This window comes from Theobroma umbraticum, unplaced genomic scaffold (assembly GCF_002168275.2).
Source record: "Theobroma umbraticum cultivar Fairchild unplaced genomic scaffold, ASM216827v3 scaffold_30.0, whole genome shotgun sequence".
NCBI classification, from domain to species: domain Eukaryota; kingdom Viridiplantae; phylum Streptophyta; class Magnoliopsida; order Malvales; family Malvaceae; genus Theobroma; species Theobroma umbraticum.
In genome coordinates, this window is record NW_018397254.1 from 3,330,865 (window position 1) to 3,353,083 (window position 22,219).

The 22,219-nt window shown below is 36.9% G+C and overlaps 2 protein-coding genes and 1 pseudogene across 2 annotated transcripts; 1 reads left to right on the forward strand and 2 right to left on the reverse strand.

Annotated features, from left to right (window-relative positions):
• Positions 1 to 1,388: 1,388 nt before the first annotated feature.
• Positions 1,389 to 5,034, reverse strand: LOC149527706 (uncharacterized; annotated as a pseudogene).
• Positions 5,035 to 5,839: 805 nt separating this feature from the next.
• On the forward strand, positions 5,840 to 11,556 carry NS1 (Class II aminoacyl-tRNA and biotin synthetases superfamily protein). The gene is made up of 15 exons (XM_021421725.2): positions 5,840 to 6,292; positions 6,364 to 6,432; positions 6,725 to 6,835; positions 7,287 to 7,391; positions 7,613 to 7,750; positions 8,003 to 8,083; positions 8,347 to 8,424; positions 8,513 to 8,581; positions 8,711 to 8,785; positions 8,930 to 9,013; positions 9,205 to 9,291; positions 9,516 to 9,611; positions 9,706 to 9,780; positions 10,015 to 10,141; positions 10,311 to 11,556. Exons 1-15 carry the CDS (start codon positions 5,894 to 5,896, stop codon positions 10,424 to 10,426), a joined length of 1,710 nt encoding a protein of 569 aa, XP_021277400.1. The 5' UTR covers positions 5,840 to 5,893; the 3' UTR covers positions 10,427 to 11,556.
• On the reverse strand, positions 11,012 to 18,958 carry LOC110422407 (protein transport protein SEC16A homolog). The gene is given in 19 exon segments (XM_089784684.1): positions 11,012 to 12,081; positions 12,459 to 12,757; positions 12,875 to 13,024; positions 13,130 to 13,453; positions 13,530 to 13,638; positions 13,719 to 13,846; positions 14,270 to 14,404; positions 14,522 to 14,647; positions 15,093 to 15,248; positions 15,383 to 15,505; positions 15,588 to 15,707; positions 16,003 to 16,323; positions 16,529 to 17,432; positions 17,434 to 17,465; positions 17,468 to 17,937; positions 17,940 to 18,256; positions 18,377 to 18,442; positions 18,583 to 18,751; positions 18,937 to 18,958. Coding segments are annotated over 19 exon segments (4,467 nt in total). The 3' UTR covers positions 11,012 to 11,585.
• Between the last annotated feature and the right edge of the window lie 3,261 nt (positions 18,959 to 22,219).

The following is a 22,219-nucleotide window of genomic DNA, read 5'->3' on the forward strand; positions in this document are numbered from 1 at the left end:
TTGAGGGAATTTGGGTTGAGCTGAATTGGAATGGAAGAGCTCTCAGGGTGTGCAACCGAAGTGGGTTTGGGGTCGGGCTCAAGATCCTACGGTTCAGATTGCTTGAAGAGGAATTGACTACTGTTGACAAAATGATGTCCTCACAGGCTGGAGTTTTGGCTGTTTTGGACTTCGGGCTGCTTATTCGTTCATCCTTTTGTCTTCCACTTTGTATTAATCAAAAAAGTTCAAATGACAAATAGGTTATTCTAATTATATCAAAATACCATATCTCAAAATATCCTCCGTCTATTCTTTTTTCTTAGGAATTTTGGAGGATGATTTGTCCAAACCATTTTTTTCTTTTCACATTTTATAATATTTTTAAATAAAATGTATTACATTATTTTATGCTCCAAACTTTTAGGAAAAATTAAAATTTTTCAATAATCATCAATAAATTTTCAAAACTTAAAGATAACCCAAATATATAGAAATTGTTACTTTTGTTATCAATTAACTAGATATTGTTACTTTGTTAATAAATAATTTAAAAATGTTGGATATTTTAAAAATAATATTCACAATTTTTAAAAAAATATTTATTTTGGAAAAGTTTTAAAATTTTATGTTTATATATTTATGAGGCAACATTTTGTAATTATGTGATAATGTATAGATATTGTATTCTATTGGTACAACAAATATAAACTTATTACCATTAAACTTAACTGTTCTTTTTAGAGTGAAAAGGATGGGTTTCATTAACCACCAAAAAAATTGATCAGAACAGTACAAACTCTTCCAAACAAAAGCTCTAGGAGGAAGTGACCGATCCGCTCAAAGTTGAAGGACCCTAATCATACATTAAAAATGAAGATAAAAGCCACAATGGACCTAAAATTGGAATCAAACAAGCTCTTGCTTAGCTCATTTTTCAACCATCCCTTGGAAGGGCATGCTTATCAGAATCAGAAGATTTGTAATTCATGTTAATCACAAAAAAATGCAACATTAGGAGAAGCCAGCAACATCTAAGTCTGATTTTAGTAAAACAAATTACTGAACAAAAAGAATCCCATAAAAGCAGGGAGGGTAAGGCAAAATCCAAATTTCATTCTTTCACATGTTTTTGTTTAAAGGAAGAGTAGCAATTCTTTGCTAAAGTAGAGCTAAAAAGAGTCTAAAAAGTTTCCATGCATTCATTTGGTTAAGGTCAGACGACCTTTATCAGCAGCAAATTCAAGAGCGGGGCCAGCTTCATGGACCACAGGACTAAGCAACTAGTCCCTGTAATTCTGCTATGGAGTAGAGCAAAAAATTCCCTGAAGTTTGAACTCTGTATTAACATTCCAAAAGCTGGTTTGGCTGACTAGTCACAGCCAAACTTCACTTGTAGCTAATAGGTACTAGGCTTCAGGTGCCATCATAACAGCACTCTCGGGAGCAATCTGGTCGGGATTTTGTTGAATACTGGAGACTCAAACCAGACGCTGCTGGTGCTGCTTGGCAAATTTGTGGAGGCATGTAGGCCTCTGCTGCAGGATGTGAACCTTGTGGGCTATGAACAGGTTCTTGATTGCCTTGCGCAAGCAACATTGTTTGCGCTATTGGGTTGGGGGAATAAAGAACTTCAATTCCCACAGGCCCAAATCGTTTAAGCTTAGTAGTGTGTTTTTTCCCAGAAAGATGGCGGTCAACAAACCCCTTCAGTATCACACGTCACATTGCCAGGTCACAGATGAGAGGAATTACAGCCTTTCTGTTGCGAGGTCCATCTTTCGGCCTTGAAGCTTCTAAAGTTTTCATGCACTTCCCTCCCTGACCACCTCGCATCTTCCTCTTCATTCCATGCCTCTGGCTGTCAGAACACTCAATCGGAGGAGTTTCTTCCACAGTGGCTACAGTATGTTTCTCTCCGGTTATTTGTTGTTTTGGTTCCACATAAATTTCATTACCAACAGATCCTGCCAATAAATTTTCTATTGGCTTTTCTCCTCACCTTCTTGGGCACTGTCGGCTGCTGAGATCCTTTATTCTCAGGCTTGGCTGCAAGTTTCTTTCCATTCTGTTTTTCTATCCCAGGTTTGAAACCACTCTTTGACTCTTCAGTTTTCTGCAGGTTCGTTTTATGCCTCTTGCCATTCTTGTGTTGCTCAAGGATTTCCAAACTGGTGCACTCAACCCTGCAAAGCTCACACCATGCACCCTGTGGTGGTCGCCTGCTTGAAGGAGCCTTCTCCACTGCTGGTGTAGACGGAGATGCCTTAGGAGGCACTGCAGTTTGAGCTGTTTCTTTAGGTAAAACAGCCAAGGGTTCCACTTCAACTGTAGATTTTATATTCTCAGTGGAAGGCTCTTGCTGTGAGGCTGATGATGCTCCTTGTTGTTGAAAGCATTGAGGACCACCTCTGCCTCCATCACGTCCTGTTCCACGGTCACCAGTATTGGGAAGGCGGTGGCCGTTATATCCCCTGCCATGACCTCTGAAGGATCTACTGCCTTTTCTACCACCACTATTATATGGAGACCCACCAGGCTGCAAAACAGGCTCTAAAAGTTTTCAAGAAAGAAGGATAAATAGTGGTGAAAATCAGGGAAAAAGCAACCCATGCAAACCAAGATTAACTACCGATGTGATCAGCATAAATGCTATTGGATATGATTAAGTAAGAAAGCATAAATTTCTTCATGTCTTAACTAGTCGCTTGATCGAACATGAATAAAAAGGGGGCAAGAGTCCTAGAGCTTTAGGAGCACCTTCTGATGGAATTCCAAAATAAATGGTTCTCAGAAAGTAAAGTAGCGGATGAATGACAGTGGTGATTTAACTTCTGTGAATTCATAAAAAAAATATCTGTCAAAGAAAGGTCCTCATGGTCTATCCCTCACAACAATTCAACCTCCCTAAGCTCTACCACGATATTTGTATAAATGACTTCCTAACCTGCTGAATGCTGATATTCACCAGTACTGAACTTTTTTGACCTTCATGAGAGAAAATTCTGCAATAAGAATTTTTCTTCCAATAGTGCATTTGAAATTCACTGATTTTAGTTTACTAAGAGAGAAAAGGCTAGAATTGAAATTCACTGACATTTGACATAACTATAAGAACACAAATTTATATATTTCCAGTGGCAAACTGTGAAGCTCAAACTCAAACTTTGCCCCAGAATTCAAAGTTGACTTCTAACTTGAAAAGTAACAAGACAAATGTTGAATCCACAATTTCATAATCAGGTTGAAAAACATCCTGAATTATCAACCCCACCCAGTATGATACCAGCAATCATGCAACTTTGCTAGAATAGCATACCCCTGACGGGATCCACAAAGTTTCAGACCATTTTTAATCACCATTGCAGTTGCTAGATACAAAACAAGGAAACCAAATAGTACATACCAGTTCATTCCAAAGCCAAAGAGAACTCAAGAGATAAATAGCCTTCATCGACTGACAGCACAGTGGCTTCAAATTCTCCTATTTGGCAAATGACATGACTAAGCCACTACATTCTCCTACTGTTTGACATTCTCCCCAAATTCAAAAGAATTGAAGGCAACTATGTGACGGATTAAAAGAAAAGGTCACAAGTAGGTTATCAGACAAGCAAGCCTTACGTTAAAGGGGCTCAAGCTCATAATTGGCTTGTTAGACTTGGCAAAAACCAAAGCACACCCTACATTATTGAGTACGAAGTAAATGGTTGCAAGATAGTTTAGTTCTGTCCATTAGTTAGTCTCTCATATATCAAAAGCAGAACCCCGAGCTTATCGATCTAAGGAATGCAAAAACATAAAAGCTTTTAGCCAAACTAAGTGTAAACCAACACTTTTACACCCTAAGTATGCTCACCATAAATTAACACCTACAATTGAGCATGTCCTCCAGAGCAATTCAACTCCACACTATGAGCAGTTAAGTTTAAAAAAGAAATTGGGGTATAGGAAGATTTCAACTAACTAAAGGTGCAGCCGTACTTAGCAAGGCCAAACGTTGATCAAGGTTGATGAAGTTAAGAACTTTATGCTAGCATTCAAAACTGAAAACAGAACTGCCATGGCTTGTAAACTTGATTGCTTACTTTACAGTTTGCAATTGAATACTTCTCTTTTTTACTTACGACTCTAATACAACACCCGATACAGTGTAAAGTTAGAAGCGAAGACGAAATTACCAAGGAAGCTGCCACAATAAATTTTACGGCAGATGAAAAATTATTAAGGAAATCAAGTTCATGAAATTAAAAAAACAGCTGGAAAAATCTAAAGAATAAAACCAGAAATCGAAGAGCAATTAATGAAAAAATATCAATAACCGTCCCGGCGGCGAAGGTTCTAAAGTCGGTCCAAGGTGCAGCAGTGCCGCCCCAAAGTTGTCTGTAATGCACTGCCCTCGAATTGTGTCAGCTGCGACAGGGCAGCCATTGTCTCCGCGGCCAACAGGTTCTGTCCCACCTGAGCCATTCCCCCACCAGAATCCGCAATTTGCGGGGCGGCATTAACCGAAACTACCGTCGGGGGCACTTGATGATAGGCGTAACCAGGAGGACAATTATGGGCATAAGGTTGTTGCTGTTGCTGGCTTCGTTGGTAGTAATAAAGAGCTTGGGTTGATTGGTAACTGAATTGTTCATGATCATGTGTCCCCAGCTGTCGCTGTGGTTCTGGAAGAAAGGAGGAGAGGCCCATGGAGAGTGTATGGAGTGGCGCCTATGGGAAAAGTTAAGGTTTTGGTGATAGCATAGTTGCTTTGGAGGCAAGTTTCCGGATTTGGGAATGAAGAAAAGCAGAAATGCAGAACAGAGAGGGAGATGGGAAGGCCAACGACAGGATAATTACGGTACAGCTACTACTCCCTACTTAGCGTGATGACTGCTTTGGTGCTGACAAGCGGAACTCTTCTCTTTCGCATGCTGTGATGAACGTACGTTTAGACAGTTTCTTTGTTTGAGGACTTTCTAGCCCTCCCCTTATCCTTTTTCTATCTTAATCAGTTATATTCAGTTTATATGCCCAATTGATTTACTTGATGTTACTCCATAGTACAAATGGCGAATACTTAATTTTGAAAGTATTTTTCAATTTAATAATTATATTTTATTTAAAATCGATTAATAATATCTTATTAAAAAATGAATTTATCTTCTTGGTGCCATGAACCTAGAACAATTCCGAAGAGGATTTGATGTTTTTTTTTATGGGTGACTAATTTTACCATATTTCAAAAAAAATGAATTTATTTATTTAATTAAAATTTATATAAGCACCGTTACAAAACTCAATTCAATCTAAATTTAATAACAAAAAAAAATTTTGATCATTTTTATGTATATTTTATTATTTAAATTAAATTAATAAATCAAAAGGAATAGTCTATTTCGATTATATTAATGTAAATAAGTAATATATCATTTTTATGTAATACATATATTAAAAATTAAATATTTATAATCAAATTTAAATAATAAATATCTTAAAATTATTACTTATTCCTTATCCTAATCCGTTTATAAAATATTTTAATCTTATTTAAATATCAAACACCTCTTTATCTATTATTGATTATATAATCTTTACTTAGTTAGTAAGTATAAATAAGATAAGATTAATTATAAATTCAAATTTTATTATAAAATTAATTAATTAAAATAAAGTTTATATTTTTAATTGACTAATTTTGAAAATATTATATCATAATTGACTCATTTTTAGCCTTTTATTTTTCTTAATTTTTTGTAATTTTGTGTTTGTCTAGTTTACTTTTATGGCAAAAAAAAAAAAACGCTTTTCTGGTATGTTTAGTTGAAAAAGAAAAACGAATAAAAAAAAACGGTGAAGAAAAAGAATACGTTAAAAGCACACCAGCAAACAAACAGCCCACTCCAAGCAAAGGAACGAGTAGCGCAAAATGGCGGCTGCTGCTGCTTTAGCACCAGCCACTCCTCTCCGTTTCAAACCCTACTCTACCCTCCGATTCCTTTCCTTCTATTCCAAAAACCTAACAACTCCCCGCCTTTCCCCGCCACTTCCTCGCCGACCATTCCAGTTCCACTCAACCATTCCTCGGAAACGATGCTTCTGCTCCGTTGTTTCTGCAACGCTACAGTCCGGAGAAAGGACAAAAATGGAATTCCAGGAAAAGAAAGTTGGTGAAATGGGGAATACAGTAGGCGAGTTTAGGAAGAAGTTGAAAATCGCCGACATAAAAGGAGGACCCGATGAAGGTTTGGATCGGGTCGGGCAGACTCTGGTGGTTATGGGTTGGGTACGGACTCTCCGGGTTCAAAGCAGCGTTACATTCCTTGAGGTAACACTCATTTTTTAGAGCCTTTTTTTTTTTCAATTTATTCATGTTAATGTTGCTATTAAATTTTATAGGTAAATGATGGATCATGCCTTTCAAACATGCAATGCGTGATGAATTCGGATGCTGAAGGTTATGATCAGGTACCGCCGGGCCGAAATATTTAATCTTTCTTATCGATGAAATTGATTTTTTAAAATTCTTGCTTTTTCATTTCAGTATTGATGTTTTAGTTTCTTAAAGATATTATTAATTGGTTACAGTTTCTTAGCACTATTTTAGTAGTATGGGTTGGTTAGGATGGGCGCTTCATTCCTATTCCATTCAATTTCCTTTGCCAAAAGTGGAAATTTTCAATTTATGTTTGTACTTGGGATATCTTTATTGTTATTCTTTTGATATGGTTGCCAATTATTATATGTTTCAAGCTTGTAGGTGGAATCTGGGTTGATTGCTACTGGTGCATCTATATGGGTACAAGGGACTTTGGTGGCTAGCCAAGGAGCAAAGCAGAAAGTGGAATTGAAGGTTGACAAAGTTGTGGTGGTATGGTAGACTTCCCTGTATCTCTTGTCAAATTTGATTATTGATATGTCAGAGTTCATCCATCTAATTTGCCATGACAATTAACTCAAGTGGTCTGCATCTGCAAACTGCCAACGTTGCTTTTGTGGAATCAGAAAATTATTAGTATTATTTTTGGACTTAAACTAAGGAAGTTTTTAAGCTAATAAATTTTCACTCATCATACCGCCTAATACATTGCTACTTGCTGATTCCTCTCCTCTTTTATCCTAAATTGGTTTTCCTTGCAATCCTTTTCCTTGACTAGGCTTTCAGAAATGGAGTAATGGACAATGAATGTGTTATATTGCATTGATATTACTGCATTTTCCTCTCTTGGGTCATTAAATGAAACTTCTTTACCTATTATGAGATGGAAATTTAAATTTCTAGTGGAATCTTCGTACTAATTGCATGCATCATTTTTTGTCAGGTTGGACAAAGTGATCCTTCCTATCCCATTCAAAAGAAAAGGGTCAGCCGAGAATTTTTGAGAACTAAAGCTCATCTTCGTCCTAGAACAAACACATTTGGTGCGGTATGGTTCTGCTGCTTGTTTACTATCATCTCTAGTTGCTATTATATTCATTTACTTTTACTATTGTGCCATAATTTTTGCAAGCCATTGTTGCTTTCTTGATGTGGGTTTCTTTTCCTGTGACTATATAGTATTTTATCTCTCCTTTCTCGTTTTCCATTATTGCAGTTGTAACTTTTGCTTACTATTTGCTGAGCGGTTTGCTTATAACTTCCTTTTAGGTTGCACGAGTGAGAAATGCTTTGGCTTATGCAACGCATAAATTTTTCCAGGAAAATGGTTTTGTGTGGATCTCAAGTCCTATCATTACGGCTTCAGATTGTGAAGGAGCTGGTGAACAGTTCTGTGTTACTACTTTGGTATGAACAATAACTTTTAAAGGATTTAGGTTTCTTTCCCTAATAGCTACTTTGTTTTTCATTTTATGTTTTAACAGTTAAAATTTAATCGACAATTCCACTTTACTTTAAACAACTTTCTATGTGTAAAAGTATGCTGCTAAAAAGAATGTAATGGTTCAAGTAAAAACTTATTAGCAAATATGGTACAATTTTGCTATAGCTTTTCAGTTATCTTTATTTATGATCCATAAAGTTTTTCTTAATTAATAGATTCCAAGCTCCAGGGAAGCCACCGATTCTCCTGTGCGAGCCATTCCAAATACAAAGGATGGATTAATTGATTGGTCGCAGGTGAGTTAGATTTGCTTCGCTCTGTTTCCAATGCTACTACATAGAGTTGCCTTCCAGCAAAATGTTTAAGAACTATATCTAATCCCTATTGAAAATTTTTAACCTTTTATAATGAAAGAGTGCCTACTTTTTGCATTTCAAGGCTCTTCAATTTTTGGATTTATGTCTGAAATCTTGTGTGCAGTTTGCACCTCTCTCAAAAAATCAGTGATGTGTTTTGAATGCCACTAATGTAGTTCTTATGTCCTATTTTCATATGCCAGGATTTTTTTGGCAAACCAGCATTCTTGACAGTTTCAGGTCAACTTAATGCTGAAACATACGCAACTGCTCTTTCGGATGTATACTTCTTCTGCTTGTTCTCATATCAATTTAAAATGGGAAGGTAACCAATTCAAGAAATAACACAGTACTCTTTTACTTTGTCAGGTGTATACATTTGGACCCACCTTTCGAGCAGAAAATTCAAACACGTCTAGACACTTGGCTGAATTTTGGGTAAACATTGTTGATTTAGCCTTGTAAATTTATAACTTTCAATTTGACTCCACATCCTTTTTCCTAATTTTGTTAAGCCTTGCCTTACTAAACATTGTCTCTGAGAACTTGCTCCCCCTTTTTGTTTAGATGATTGAACCAGAACTGGCTTTTGCTGATCTGAATGATGACATGGGCTGTGCAACTGCATATCTCCAGTATGTAGTATGTTACTTTTCACATCTATTTGTGAATTTGTCTCATTGTTGCTAGACTATACAGTCAGACGCTCATAGCACACACACTGAAATTCTTTAGTGGTATCTTTCTCAGTGAATTTGGAGTAATATATACTGTTTTTTATGGAAGGTGAGACATGTGCTTGATAATTGCAAGGAAGACATGGAATTTTTCAACACTTGGATTGAGAAAGGGATCATTGATCGACTGAATGTATGAGCTCTTCGTGTATCTTACATTACCTTTTTCTATTATCTATCCAACCTTTTTTCTGAACTGAGCTGTTGGGGTGTTGCACATTAGTTGATCATCTAGATTTTGATTAACCCCTTCTATTGAGCTTAAAACCATTACTGGCAATGTTATATGTACTGATATGTGGGTGTCTTTTATTTGATGAACAGGATGTGGCTGAGAAAGACTTTGTGCAGTTGACATATACTGATGCAATTGAACTTCTTCTAAAAGCAAAAATGAAATTCGAATTTCCGGTATTGCATATTTCTTTTCTGTTCAAACCTATATAAAAACTTTTTCTTGTATCACCGTTTTTCTATTCATTTCTGATTAAATACCAAGATAACTCTTTCCTGCCATGAATATAACTTGCTTAGATTTGTGATTGTTAGCCAAACCTTTCAGGGATAATCCTTCCATAAGTTTGTCTGGATAGTTACGCCTATTGAAGATTTCTTACTTATGGTTTCTTTTGCAGGTGAAATGGGGATGTGATTTGCAAAGTGAGCATGAACGTTACATAACTGAAGAGGCATTTAATGGATGCCCTGTTATAATTAGGGATTATCCAAAGGCATGCAATTTGTCTCTCATCACTCTTCTGTATGTTGGGATTTTATCCGCTTTTAGTGTTTAATGCCTGAAGTTCTTTAATGTAAAATTCTCAGGAGATCAAGGCATTCTATATGCGGCAAAATGATGATGGGAAGACTGTAGCAGCGATGGATATGTTGGTACCTCGGGTAAATATTTCTTCATTTTATGTAATGTTGCCAACAAATTTGCTGTGAATCTTAAGTCCATTCTACTATCTCAGTATTGATGTATATTCGAATGGATAAGTTCAGCTGATGTACATGATGCTCCTTTTTTTTTTGATACAAACATATGTGATGCTCTTCTATAAGAATGTTATTCTAGTTATATCCTTTTCCTTGGTTGACAAGTTCATTGCAGTTACTTTTCTTGTTTATTAGGTTGGCGAGCTCATTGGTGGAAGCCAAAGAGAAGAACGACTTGAGTATCTGGAAAATCGTTTAGATGAGCTGAAACTTAATAAGGAGAGCTACTGGTGGTATCTTGATCTGCGTCGTTATGGTTCAGGTTAGGGATCTTCTCGCAAACTTGTACAATAGCTGCTGAGCCCTGAGAGCTGTTCAGTTTCAACTAATTGCTTTCCCTTCTTTTTCTTTCACTGCAATGTTGTCGTAGACTTTTGCCAATTAATTGCATTTACCATTATAAATCCTCTTTCAAATTTGTTCTTTGCCAGTTCCTCATGCGGGCTTTGGTCTTGGCTTTGAAAGACTTGTGCAGTTTGCCACTGGAATTGAGAATATAAGAGATACAATACCGTTCCCAAGGACGCCTGGTTCAGCTGAATTTTAGTGGTGCAACTAGTTTAGAATTTTTCTGGGTGTTTAAGCAGTTTTGAGATGCTTTCGATTCCTTTCACATTACAGTTACATACAAGAGACCTCATCTGTTCTGGTAGGGTGCGGAAGACTAGTTGGCTACCTTTTGCCCTATACTTTTGTAAAGAAATTAAAAAAAAAAAGAAGAAAAAGCTATGTTGTAATTTATAAGATTGAAAAACTGAAATTAATTTTGTTCTAAAATGAATTTGTAATAAAACTGAGGTATATAAGTGAATTCTCATGTTTAAAACTAATGCTTTGTTGGATTTTCCATATCGTACAATAAAAAGAAAAGGAAAATTGTGGCAGAATATTTACTTTTATCGTTCATGTTGAAGTCTGTTCCAAAAGGATAAAAGAAAAATACCAACAAAATGTTGTTGGGACTCAATTCCGAGAAATAACATTTAACAAGTAAAATTTTTACCATATTTTCCCTTATCCACTCTGTCTACCCCGAATCGCATCTTTCTCTCTGCCAAGCAGAAATCAACGGGAAAGAGGGAATAAGAAGTAACCAAAAATTGCAAGCCGACAAGTTTTCTCGCAAAAGCAATTAATGTAAATGAAAAGTTCGTTTTGAATTGAAAATTGCATTGCCTGAACACCAAGAGCATCATATTGTCTCATATCACGTTACTAGCAATACAAAAAGAGCAAACATCTTATTTTTGGAATTCAGTACACTATGCCTTTTCCCCTTGAGAATCCCTTTGCGGCTTTCTTGCATCTTTTACCTCAAGGGAATAATTTCTATTCTTCAACAAATGAACAAATGACTGTACAATGGTGTGCCTGCTCAGGCTTTTGCTGCTTATAGTAAAAAGAACAAAAAACAAAAAAAGAACAAAAATAACCCAGCTCCTTGAACCCTGGGACATACAGATGAAACCTAATAATACAGCTAAATAAGCAACTGAATATCAAAATACAATGCAGAAGGGGGTAAGGGGTCAAGAAGTTCAGCAAAAAAGAACATTTTTGGTTTCCATTTTAACAGAAACAGTTCCGGTGCAAGCTGCCATTTTGTCGTATATATGAAAGATGCAGGAGCAGGAATATCATGATTCTTGAGTACTATATCTGATTGCAGGAACAAAACTTGATATTTACATCTCGACAACTCTTGCTCAAAGTTCCACCTCATGTAGCTCATCCCCAAAACTACCATTCGTTGGACTGGGCATAAATGAAGATGGAGGCATTCCCAGTGCCTCCCCTAAAGGTCTGATTTCAGCCTTACCAGGTGGACTAAATGCATCAGCAAAGTTTCCACCACTCCATGAGGCTGTTCGTCGTGAGTGCGGTGGAAAACCATTGGCATTTCTCATAATGCCTTTCCGAGCAAGATTATCCATGCTAGGGAACCTTTGCATAGTCATTGATGATGAAGGTGTGGGAGATTGAAAAGACTCATTGGCATTGGATTTTGTAGGATTATTACTAGTTGTATTTTCTTCCTGTGCACTTTCTGATATTGCCTCCATCGTTTGTTCACTTGCTGATGCAGGCGCGGGAATAAAGAACTTTGCATTTGCAGCCACTGCAGGTTTAACAGAGGGAACACTAGGTGATTGAAATAAATTTGCTTGGCCCCCACCACCTTGGTTGAAAGTGTCCACATACCTGTCAAGAGTTCATAATGCCATAGAAAAGGGAAAATGAAATGAGAAGTATGAATATTATTCTCTTGGTTTCTGAAGGAACAAAAGAGAGCCAAACAAAGCTCAACTTCCAAACCAAAAAATTTTCAATAGTTTCACCAATGAACACTGATAGTGGTCTTGGAAATCTTATATCCTTATGAAAAGAAACTTTCATGGTCATATGAATCTTCTCCAAATTTCTTAAGTCTAACAAAATCCGATATTTTCCACCTAATCTTACTTTCAACTTTCTTTCCTTTTTATTCCTTTCTTCCACCAAGTTTGTTCAATCATCATTCAAATGCAACAGTGGAAATTTTAAATAAAAACAATTAAAAAAAAAACCTTCAACAGTACCTTGCTCGAACACCCATTCGTCCACGAGCTGAGAATTGATTGGAGCTAGCAGGAATAGGTGGGATCCCAGAAGCATGTTCTATTGGGGTTGGATTTCTGAATTTTGGGCTCCCATTAGGGGGAGACCCCTCACTCTTCAATGCAGACTTCAAGTTGTAGTCAGACATTCCATTCTGGAATGCTGCAGTGGTTGGAGGTGGCGGCAAGGCTGCTTCTTCAGCTGGAGGTTCAGCACCTTCCTCCACCCATCTCTTGAGCTTTTCATCATAGTAGAATTTGTTCTTTTCACCCAGTTTAGCCTTCAGATAACAATGCAAATTATATTAAATTAAATAGTTTGCATATCAAGACTGCTATATGTGGTTCTTCAACAGAAATCTAAGAAAAACTAGCAATAAACGAAGGAACTGAACTACCTGCTTATCTGCACGAGGCCTCAAGACTAGCCCCACAGTCTTCTGCAAAAGCTGAGAGCCAAAACCAAAACGAGCAAAGCGAGATGCCCCTCCCGAGCCCGATGCTTTGCCTTGTGCAGTGGATGCTCCAGCTTCCTTTGATGAATCAACCTGATCCCATCAAAAATCAGTAGCACCTCATTAATTTTATTCAAGATAAGATGCACAAGCAATTAGCAGGAAATATTGTTTTGTCAAGTGAAGATAATTGTGAACCTGTCTTGGAGTTCTGCCAAAGTCTGGCTCTGAAACACTTCTATTATGCATTGTCATTCTCCCATCAACCGCCCTGCCTGCCCAATCACTTATAGGTTCCATTGAGGCAGATGACATCAAAGAAGACATGGCCATTGTTGATTGACTAGATGATACCCTTGGCCCACTTTGTTGGTGAAACTGATCATTAACTTGAGAATTTCCATTTGATGCTGATGGTGCTGGTGGTGGTAGACCACCAACAACACGATGAGCAGTGCTATCAAAAAAGTTCAGCAATTTACCAACTAATTTTGCTGGAGCCAAATTTGCAGCATATCCACCCTTCAAGATGAAAGCAAGCCCAATATGATCAGAGAAAATATTGATGAGAAGCCAAACTGAGAAGCTAAAATGTTACCTGTTGATGGATTCTTATCCTGTCCTCAAGAGATAAAACTAATTGTTTCCAAGTTTCTACCTCAGGTGCTCGACCAGTTTTCAGAGATTTTAATACAGCTTGACAGTACCTGAACTAGCCTCCTCATGTTAGGAAATTGAAGGTAAAATATGTTCATAAATCAAACACTAACAACTTAAAAATGCTTACTTCAATGAATCTGAAACTCTTCCAACTTCAGCCAGCATGTGTGCATAAACAAGCTTGTATGGCTGAAATGGTAGCAGGATAAACTGAGAGTTTCCCAGTACCTTTGAATATTCATAAAACTCAGTCCTCTGTGAGAAAAATTGAACAGAAAAGGTTAAAGGCATAATTGACAGCTCAATATCTTAAAATGTTCTCTACAAAATAAAAATCTTTACCATCTGTGGACAGCTTAGATTTGTGCATTATATATAACCAGTTAGAAGAGAATTATGCTGAGAATGCAAACCACATTTCCTATTTAGGTTTCAACCAAATCATCTTGCTTGAAGATCAAATTTTCAATTACCTTTCCCTCAACAGAGAAAAAGCACTTTCAACTACATACTATAAATCGGTCACAATAAGAATTACCTAAACCATGGAATTACATGGTTCAGAACAAGTAAACATGCCAAAGTGACTACACCATGCTTGATAAATAGTTTTCCAAACTTCTATGAATTAGACAATGATGAGACAATGATTAAGGGTCACATAAATTTGAAGAGAACCTGGATTGCCTCTGGACTAGCGTAAGTTCGGGGAAACTTCCAGTGATCTGCTCCAATAAGACAAAGTCTAGCACTATCTGAATATGACTCAAAGTTTGCTTCCGCAACTAAGTAACAGATGTGCGCTGCAGTTATCTGAATTAAAACCCTCAAGTAAGAGCAATAGTTATAAACTTTAGGAATAAGTAAATAAGCTAGAGAGTGCCATCAACAACAAGGGAGAAACAGAAGCTAGAGTAAACAATAATGTACCTCACTTCTTTCCTTCCACAGGCAATCTCCAAGATGAATAATCACAAGCTCATCATCCTTGGTTCTGTTTGCAGTTATTACAGCCAAATTCTCTTCCCAATCATCAAGCATGCAATTAGCCCCTAACTGCCCACAAAAAAAGAGGGAGCGGGGGGATTCAGCTTTTTATGGCAAAAATATTCCTCTCAAAATAAAATCAAACATATGGACATCAAATGAGAAGTAACAAAATGATATATAACAGGGACAGTAGCTGAATCAAGCACAAGTTCTCCACAACAAAGGATTCTTCTCACCAAAAAAAATTGCACCATTCCCAAAAAATGGTGCATAGGATAGAAATATCAAAAGCATCTGAAATATAATCCCTTTATCTATGCCGTTTGCTCATAGATAAACCACTTCACACACTGCCATATTTTTTCTTATCTCTTACTAAGAAATCTACAACTACACCAGAAAATGATTAGACCATATTAGTTGTCTTAGTACAGTAACCATTTCAGTTGGCATTTTTCCTTCTTCCTAATAAATAACCTTTAGAATTGAATTTCCTACACCAATTTATCACCTGTGCATGCTGTTGAGACATATCCATGCCATCAACTGTGGTGCCTGTGGAAAAAACATCTGCCGGTTGCCCTGCAATTAGCAAGCATAATGTCCGCAAAGGAGACCCTGCTACCAGCTGATGAAGTGCCATTTGCTTCACAGTATCAACATAGAACTGCATTGATCCAAAGCCACCAACCGGAAGAAAAAGCAGAGAGAGAGAGAAAGAGATTGCAGCTTCAGTTAAAATTTTCCTCAAACAAGAAAATCAGAATAAGTCATAGGCAATAGCACAAAGCAGAAATGAACCTGATCACCCAATTGTGATGCGAGAACAAGTGCAGGTCCCCACAACTGACCTTCTTGTGCGCATTGTAGAGCCTCTTTCTTTCTACCAGAAACCAGAAGATTCTGTACCTCAGAAGCGGTTGCCTAGAACATAGATTAAAATTAATTAAGAAAATAAGATAAAACAGCCTGTAAAAAAAATAGTGCAGTGTAGTTAATGGCATACCCGAATTTGTCCTTCAGAAGGCAATTGCTGCAAGCAGTGGCTAAGAGCACCATAAGGTGTGTCATTCCTCTTCGCAGATGCAAAGAGTTTTGCAACTGCTGATTCTGGAGTATCAGTCTCCTATCAATAACAACATGCCAATAAGAATGAAATACAATATAACATGCAAGAAAAAAGAAGAGAAGATCAACAACAAATCTCATTTTACTTTGTTGAAACTGGGAAAAAAAAAACCTCAGAAGATTAGCTATTTCTTGAGTGGTCTGCTAGAAAAGCCTAAGACAATCCGATTGAAAAAAATCACAAGAGAAGCATCCTCCCAAGATATAACTACAGGCTAACAAATGAAAATCTAAGGAAATTGAAAACTCCTAGTTAATAAAATATAAGTTAAAATGACAATAAAAGTATTTACCTTCAATACAGTGTCAGCACCAAAAGGAGACCGGAGTTTTCCATAATGCTGGCAAGCTATTTTAAGCAATGAGAGAAGCAGCCTCAAAACTTCACCCTTTTTGTAGTCCATGTCAGGTGATTCACAGTTGGCAATTCTGTCATCAATCCACTTGTTCAGCTCTCTACTGCCTGCATTTCCACCAGCCAATGGACCAGGAAAGGATTGTTGGCACAGAGTACGGAAATAATCAGAAGCTGACAGTGAGGTACCAGAACCATTTGAGTTTCCATTGACAACTTCCAACAAATTGAGAACGGTGATAGAGGCTCCTACAGAATCCTTCACACAAACACAACCATACAATATTAGCATTTAGAAAGTAGAAAATTACAGCAAGAGCTATTCTTGTTTGGTATTTAATATCAAGATATTTTCTTTTCTGGAAACTAAAATAACAGACAACCTCAGACAATCTATTTCTTACATTCATCAGCTTCTGCCAAAAAATGTAGAGTTTTCAAAATATAGCATTAAGTACTCTAACCTGGCTACTAAATGACGAGTTCAGTAGAGGACTACTATCTTTCATTACTATCAGTTTTCCACCAAAACCAAAAGTAACAAGTGCATGTGGAGGACGCCCAGCTGATGATCTCCCTGTGTTGGAAGCATAAGAAAACTGCTGGCTACTCTGAAGCGGTTCCTTGGCAACATTGGCAGAGTTCTGGCTTCCATAGAAATCATTCAAGAAATGCATCTGCTCGCTTTGCTTTAAATTTGTCTGATTAAACTGGTGATTGAAGTTTTCACTAGGGACAAAACTTCTAAACCCAACAACTCCATTGACCTCAGTATGAGCCTGACTAGCTTTATTAAGCAACTGAACTTCCTGCAGAGAATTATAGGATGACTTCAAATGATTTACGTGGCTGTTCACAGACATATTCGAACCAAAAGATGCATCCAATTGCTGGTTTCCAGCAAAACTTGAAACTGCCTCAGTTTTGGCAACAGTCCCTGGTTGCCACATGTTCAAACCCTGGTTATAATTACTGTAGGAGTCACCCCAATTACCATGTTCACCAGAGCTTCCAAGACCTTGTGACCCATAATTATCTCCTTGTCCATATTCACCGTAAACACCAGAACAGTTACTTTGAGAATGCCCACCAGCAGAAACAAATCCATTTTGATTTTGCTGATCATGACCTTGAACCGTTGACTGAAGAGATGATCGAACAGAGGCATTATAGCTCTCCAATGTCCGCCATTCTTGAGCAACTGTGTCATAATACCAACCAGGGTATTGAGGGTCAAAAACCATATGTTCCGGGTACCCATTATTCACTTGTGAAACCTGATTTGAATTTGTCACACTCTCCGTGGCACCACTCTCTGCAGTTGCCATAGTCCCTGCAACAGACTGAACTGCCTGCTGCCAAAAGAAACCCTGCTTTCACATCCGTGGTCCCACTGCCATCACACCTGAACTCTCATAACTCCCTAGAAGGTTCCCCTCATAACCATCCACCTGATACCACTGCCCTGTATTAGCATCATACTTCCATCCTGGATACATATTCTTCCAGTACTGACTGCTATTCAAATCTTGCTCATTTCCATTATCTACGGTAGAAGCTCCATAAACTTGCCCGCCATCATGATACTGCCCAACTACTAACAGAATTCTGATCAATACACCCGTTTTCGCATTTTCATCCACTTCACCAGGGAAATCTCCAGTGGGATTCTCCCCTAAATCATTGAAAAATTCGGAATATGACCCAAATCCATTCACCCCATTCTCGTCAGAATCCGCATAAAACGAATTCCACCCTACTTCCTTAACCCCAGAATTCATAGATCCATTGTTCTTACTTATATTCGGATCAAATCCAACCTCTGAGCCGGCCCCTACTTCTTGATGATTTTTCGAGTCAATCACGCTATTTCAAGACCTAATGAATCACTACCGTCTTCACCTGCGTGTGCATTGGCCGGTGCTGGACCTGCATCCACAGGATCTTTTTCCTTTTCATCGTAATTGTCAGCCTCGCCGCCGGAATCTTCGCCGATTGCTAAATTGGCGAAGGCTCTGGCGTCGTCGGACTCGTTACCCTCCGTGAATTTAGGGGCAGTGGGACCCATGTTGTCATCATCATCATCGTCATTAACTAACTTGTCAAAGAAATCTTCATCCGTCTGATCCTCCACCTGGAATGGAGGATTCGAACCATCGACCAAAGGAAACAAAAAAGAAAGCCCTAACGATCTAATAACAAAAAAAATGCTTTACTCTAAGTTACTCTCGAAATTTTCACGAAAAGTAAATTAATTAAGAAAGATCTTCGGAATTCGAGCTGAAACTGTCACGCGGACATCGAGATCCAACCTGTAAATGCCCGAATCAGATGAAATACAGGAACCGAACGAGCAAGATCTAGGGTTTTTGAGATCTCTGCAATCCTAAGAACATAAATTCAGGTGAAATTAAAGAAAAAAACGAAAAATAACTGACAACTTGAGGCAAAAACTTAACCCGTTAGATTGAAATGAATAAGATAAATCACAATGGAAATAGAAATAGAAAATACTTACAGATTTAGGTGAAAGTTTGCAGAGAGAAAATTTTGAAGAGAGGATAGAGAGAGAGAGTTCGATTTCGCACCAGCCACCCAACAAGAGAGAGAAAAGAGAGAACGAGGGAGCTTTGTTTTTGTTATTTTAGTTTTATGTTTAATCCTTTTTTTATTATTTTCTATTTCTCCTGAATTTTGTATTTCTTTATTTAATTTTACCGCCAGATATATGCTTCCACTCAATTTTCCTTTTTGTGTTAATTAATTAGTACTACTAATTTTGCTAATACCGTAAAAACGAAAGTTTAAACTTTTAATAGTTAATAATCTCAACTTAATTAACTAAAAAAAGGTTCTAAGTAAAAATTATTACGCAAGATGTGATCATGCACCATTTTCGTCACAGCTTGAAAGAAAACAAAGTTTTTGCATTGAGACTGCACTTTCAAGTATATCATTCTCCTTAGACCTCGATTAAAAATTTTTTAAAAAAAAATCGATTTTTTGCATTTTTTTTCCAATAAGAAATCATTAAATTGGATCTAAAATTTCGATCCAAACAATCTTTGCTTGTCTTGAATTTGTTTATTTGTGGCATGCCTATTTCATAATAGTATGTACATAAGATTTGAATCTAAACCCCAAACTCTTAATTTGTCAAACCTCCTAAATGCCATTTTAGATCGCGTCAACTCGGCAAGCCAAGGTTTCCCATTTGGCACAGCTTGATTCACCAATGATGTGAGAGTAATAGCCTCATTGGCTTATTCAGATTCTTACTTTTCTTGTTTGGGGCGGCAAAGTCTTTAGCAATTTCGCACTGTAATCACAGTAATCTGTTGGGTTGAAGGCTTAGGTCACAAACCTTTGTTTAAAATACTTTATTTGGACCATAAGCTTTCAATTTGAACGGTAGTTATGGTAAATAATAATACAATTAAATTTTAAAAAAGAAAGATAAACATATATGTCATTAATGAATGACAGTTTAATCTGGGAAAAAAAATCAAAGAAAAGATAATTTCATAAATTTAAAGCACTAACAATGATAACAAGTTTAACAAATGCTGTAATAATTAACACTTCTTTAAGACAGCTTTATTGTTAAAGAAAGAGATAGGTTGTGTGTAAGTAAAAAAACCGAATTAATTCAAATAGTAATGTAATAAAAGATAAGGTTGGATTTTTGGGTAGTAAAGTATGACAGGAAATATAAAAATTCTTGCAAATGTCAACACAATGTATACATCTTGATGTGGGACCTGTTGCCTAAGTAAGACAACTATGCAAAAGGCAAGCTAGAAGTACTTCAACTTTCCTGCATTGGTACCTTTGTTTTTTTTATTTTTTTGCCTGGATTTATCCAATTGTTCTGGTGCTAACCCAGACCGAATTGATGCATTTTCATGCCCTTAACCCGTACTCCAGTCAAAAAGGTAGTAGAAAATTGTCTTTCTCATGAATTTTTGGTGTTTTTCTCAGGACAATTTTCATGGGAAAATTCTTGCAATAAGTTAGTAGGGGAGAGAGAAGAGAAGCTAAGCCCGATCCTATTTCCCAGCCCTGTTTTCCGGACTAAATCTGGATTGCCCGTGAGCTTGTAATAAGAGGGCTTTGAACCTTTCCATGATTAATATGGGGCTCTAGCTTGGAAAGTTGGGCCTTTTGTGTCTTATATTTTTGGGTTCAACATTGGGAAGAATCTAGCTACGGTTTGAATACTTTGAAAATTTTGTTCGTAATTCCTCTTTGCCTAACTGGTCAGCACTGTAATTCACATAGACGCACCGAGAAATGTTCGACATTTAAAGCGGGGAAAAACAAAGTGATTACTAATAATACAAAAAATATTAATGAATTCTCAACTTTTGTTTCTCTTGCCTTGGAAGTGATTCAAGTTGACCTCAGCACTTCAACATCACATCACTTTTATAATTATGCATTTGCTCCGAAGGAGCTATCAACCAGCCATTGTTATAAGAGTATATTTGTACAATGGAGAAATAGTTTTACAATCAGAGCATTTTGAATATATCAAACTTTTGTCATGCATGGAATAAGTTAATGATCGGTTTCAGCAAAAAGGAAGAAGAAAAGAAAAGAATAGGTTAATGGGAACCTGGCAGTGGGTTCTAGATCGTGGAGAGTCCATAATCAACAAAATAATCAGGACTAATTGATTGATTGCTTAGTTACGTTCTTTCATGGTCTAATCATGAAGAATTATGTTGTCAGAAGCCTATCATTTGAAATTCAGCTGCCAGGATAAATTTCTATCATGCTTTCATTTGGAGAACACCACACAAAGTAGAATACAACAATTATTACTGCTTGCCATGCTTATCAACCAAAACAAATTTTTTAATACTTTTCTAGCCCTGCCCACTCCTTCAGGAGGGAAATCAGCTTTGCCTCGTACAAATGGTGTGTTATATTATATTATGCTATGAGTAACTATACTTTGTAAAAAAGCATCTTTTCTTGCTCTGTATTTCTTTATTTAATACCCCTTTCCATCCTCATTAAAAATGAAAGCCAGTTGGCAGCAGCCAAGTAATAACTTTTTGGAAATATCTGTTTTTACTTGGTTTGAAGCACTGGGTTCAAACTATCTTGCAACCATTTTTGTCAATGATTACCTAGCGACTATGGACTGTATCAGTCTGGTCCAATTTGTCAAGTTGAAGTCCTATTACTATCAAACAGATTAGGCCGTGCAGAAGGGCACGCCTATTTTTGAAGAAGCAGCCACTTCCATATAAGCCACGAGCTAGGCAACTGGGTTATTAACAACAAATAAAATACATGCATGCTCAACTCGCTTGTTCTTAGTCTTTCCTTTTCCATTTCAGTGGGATATAAGATAATCTCTTAGTTCATCCAGAGAGTTATATTTCTTGTCACTTGTACGTAAAGCTCATTAATTTAATTTAATTTCATCATTATCTGTTCTTATTAGACAATAATTATAGTTAAAGGAGTTGGAAAAGATTAAACTATCTAATTCAGGAGGCATAATTTAGTGGTAGTTAAGAAATAAGAAACAAAATTTGAATCTTATTTTTTAACAAAAAATCATATAGCAATAATTAAATCAAATATTAAACTATAGTCAAGAATCAACTTTAAATACTACAATCCAACAAAAATACATAATACAAAAACAAAAACTTAATAACGAAACGATTTCAAATTCATATTACGATTTCTCTTTAATTTTCAATGATCGATGAGCAAATAAAAGGCCGCTATGCTTACATCCACTTAATCTTCATTCATATACTTTGTCTGCAATATAATATTCCTTCTCAAGATTCCCAGCATCAAAATAATGATCCCGAATTTTGAAAGTCTAGATTGATCACTGCGTATAAAGGCATGCGTGGTTGTTTAGGTGGAAGGGAATAATGGGTGCTGGAGTTTCTAGTTCCTCAAGCCTCATATCTCCCCATGTGAAAGGCACTGTCCTGCTGGCAATGACGGCTAGTTCAGCCAAGTCTCTGTTGTAGCCTAAGATGTGGCTTGGAATCATGGCATCTGCGGCGTGAAACAAGGTTAAAATGCCATTTAAATTTTGGAGAGGGAAAAAAAAAAAGGAAATGGTGTGGAAGGATGCTGGTAAAGTTAGCAAAGACAAGACATGTTACTGAACGTGG

What these genes read in the sequence shown, in the direction of transcription:
- NS1 (XM_021421725.2), top strand. Translation starts at nt 5,894, where the DNA reads ATGGCGGCTGCTGCTGCTTTAGCACCAGCCACTCCTCTCCGTTTCAAA. An exon ending in ACGCAACTGCTCTTTCGGAT is followed by an intron (nt 8,425 to 8,512) that starts GTATACTTCTTC and finishes TTACTTTGTCAG; the next exon opens with GTGTATACATTTGGACCCAC. An exon ending in TGGATATGTTGGTACCTCGG is followed by an intron (nt 9,781 to 10,014) that starts GTAAATATTTCT and finishes CTTGTTTATTAG; the next exon opens with GTTGGCGAGCTCATTGGTGG.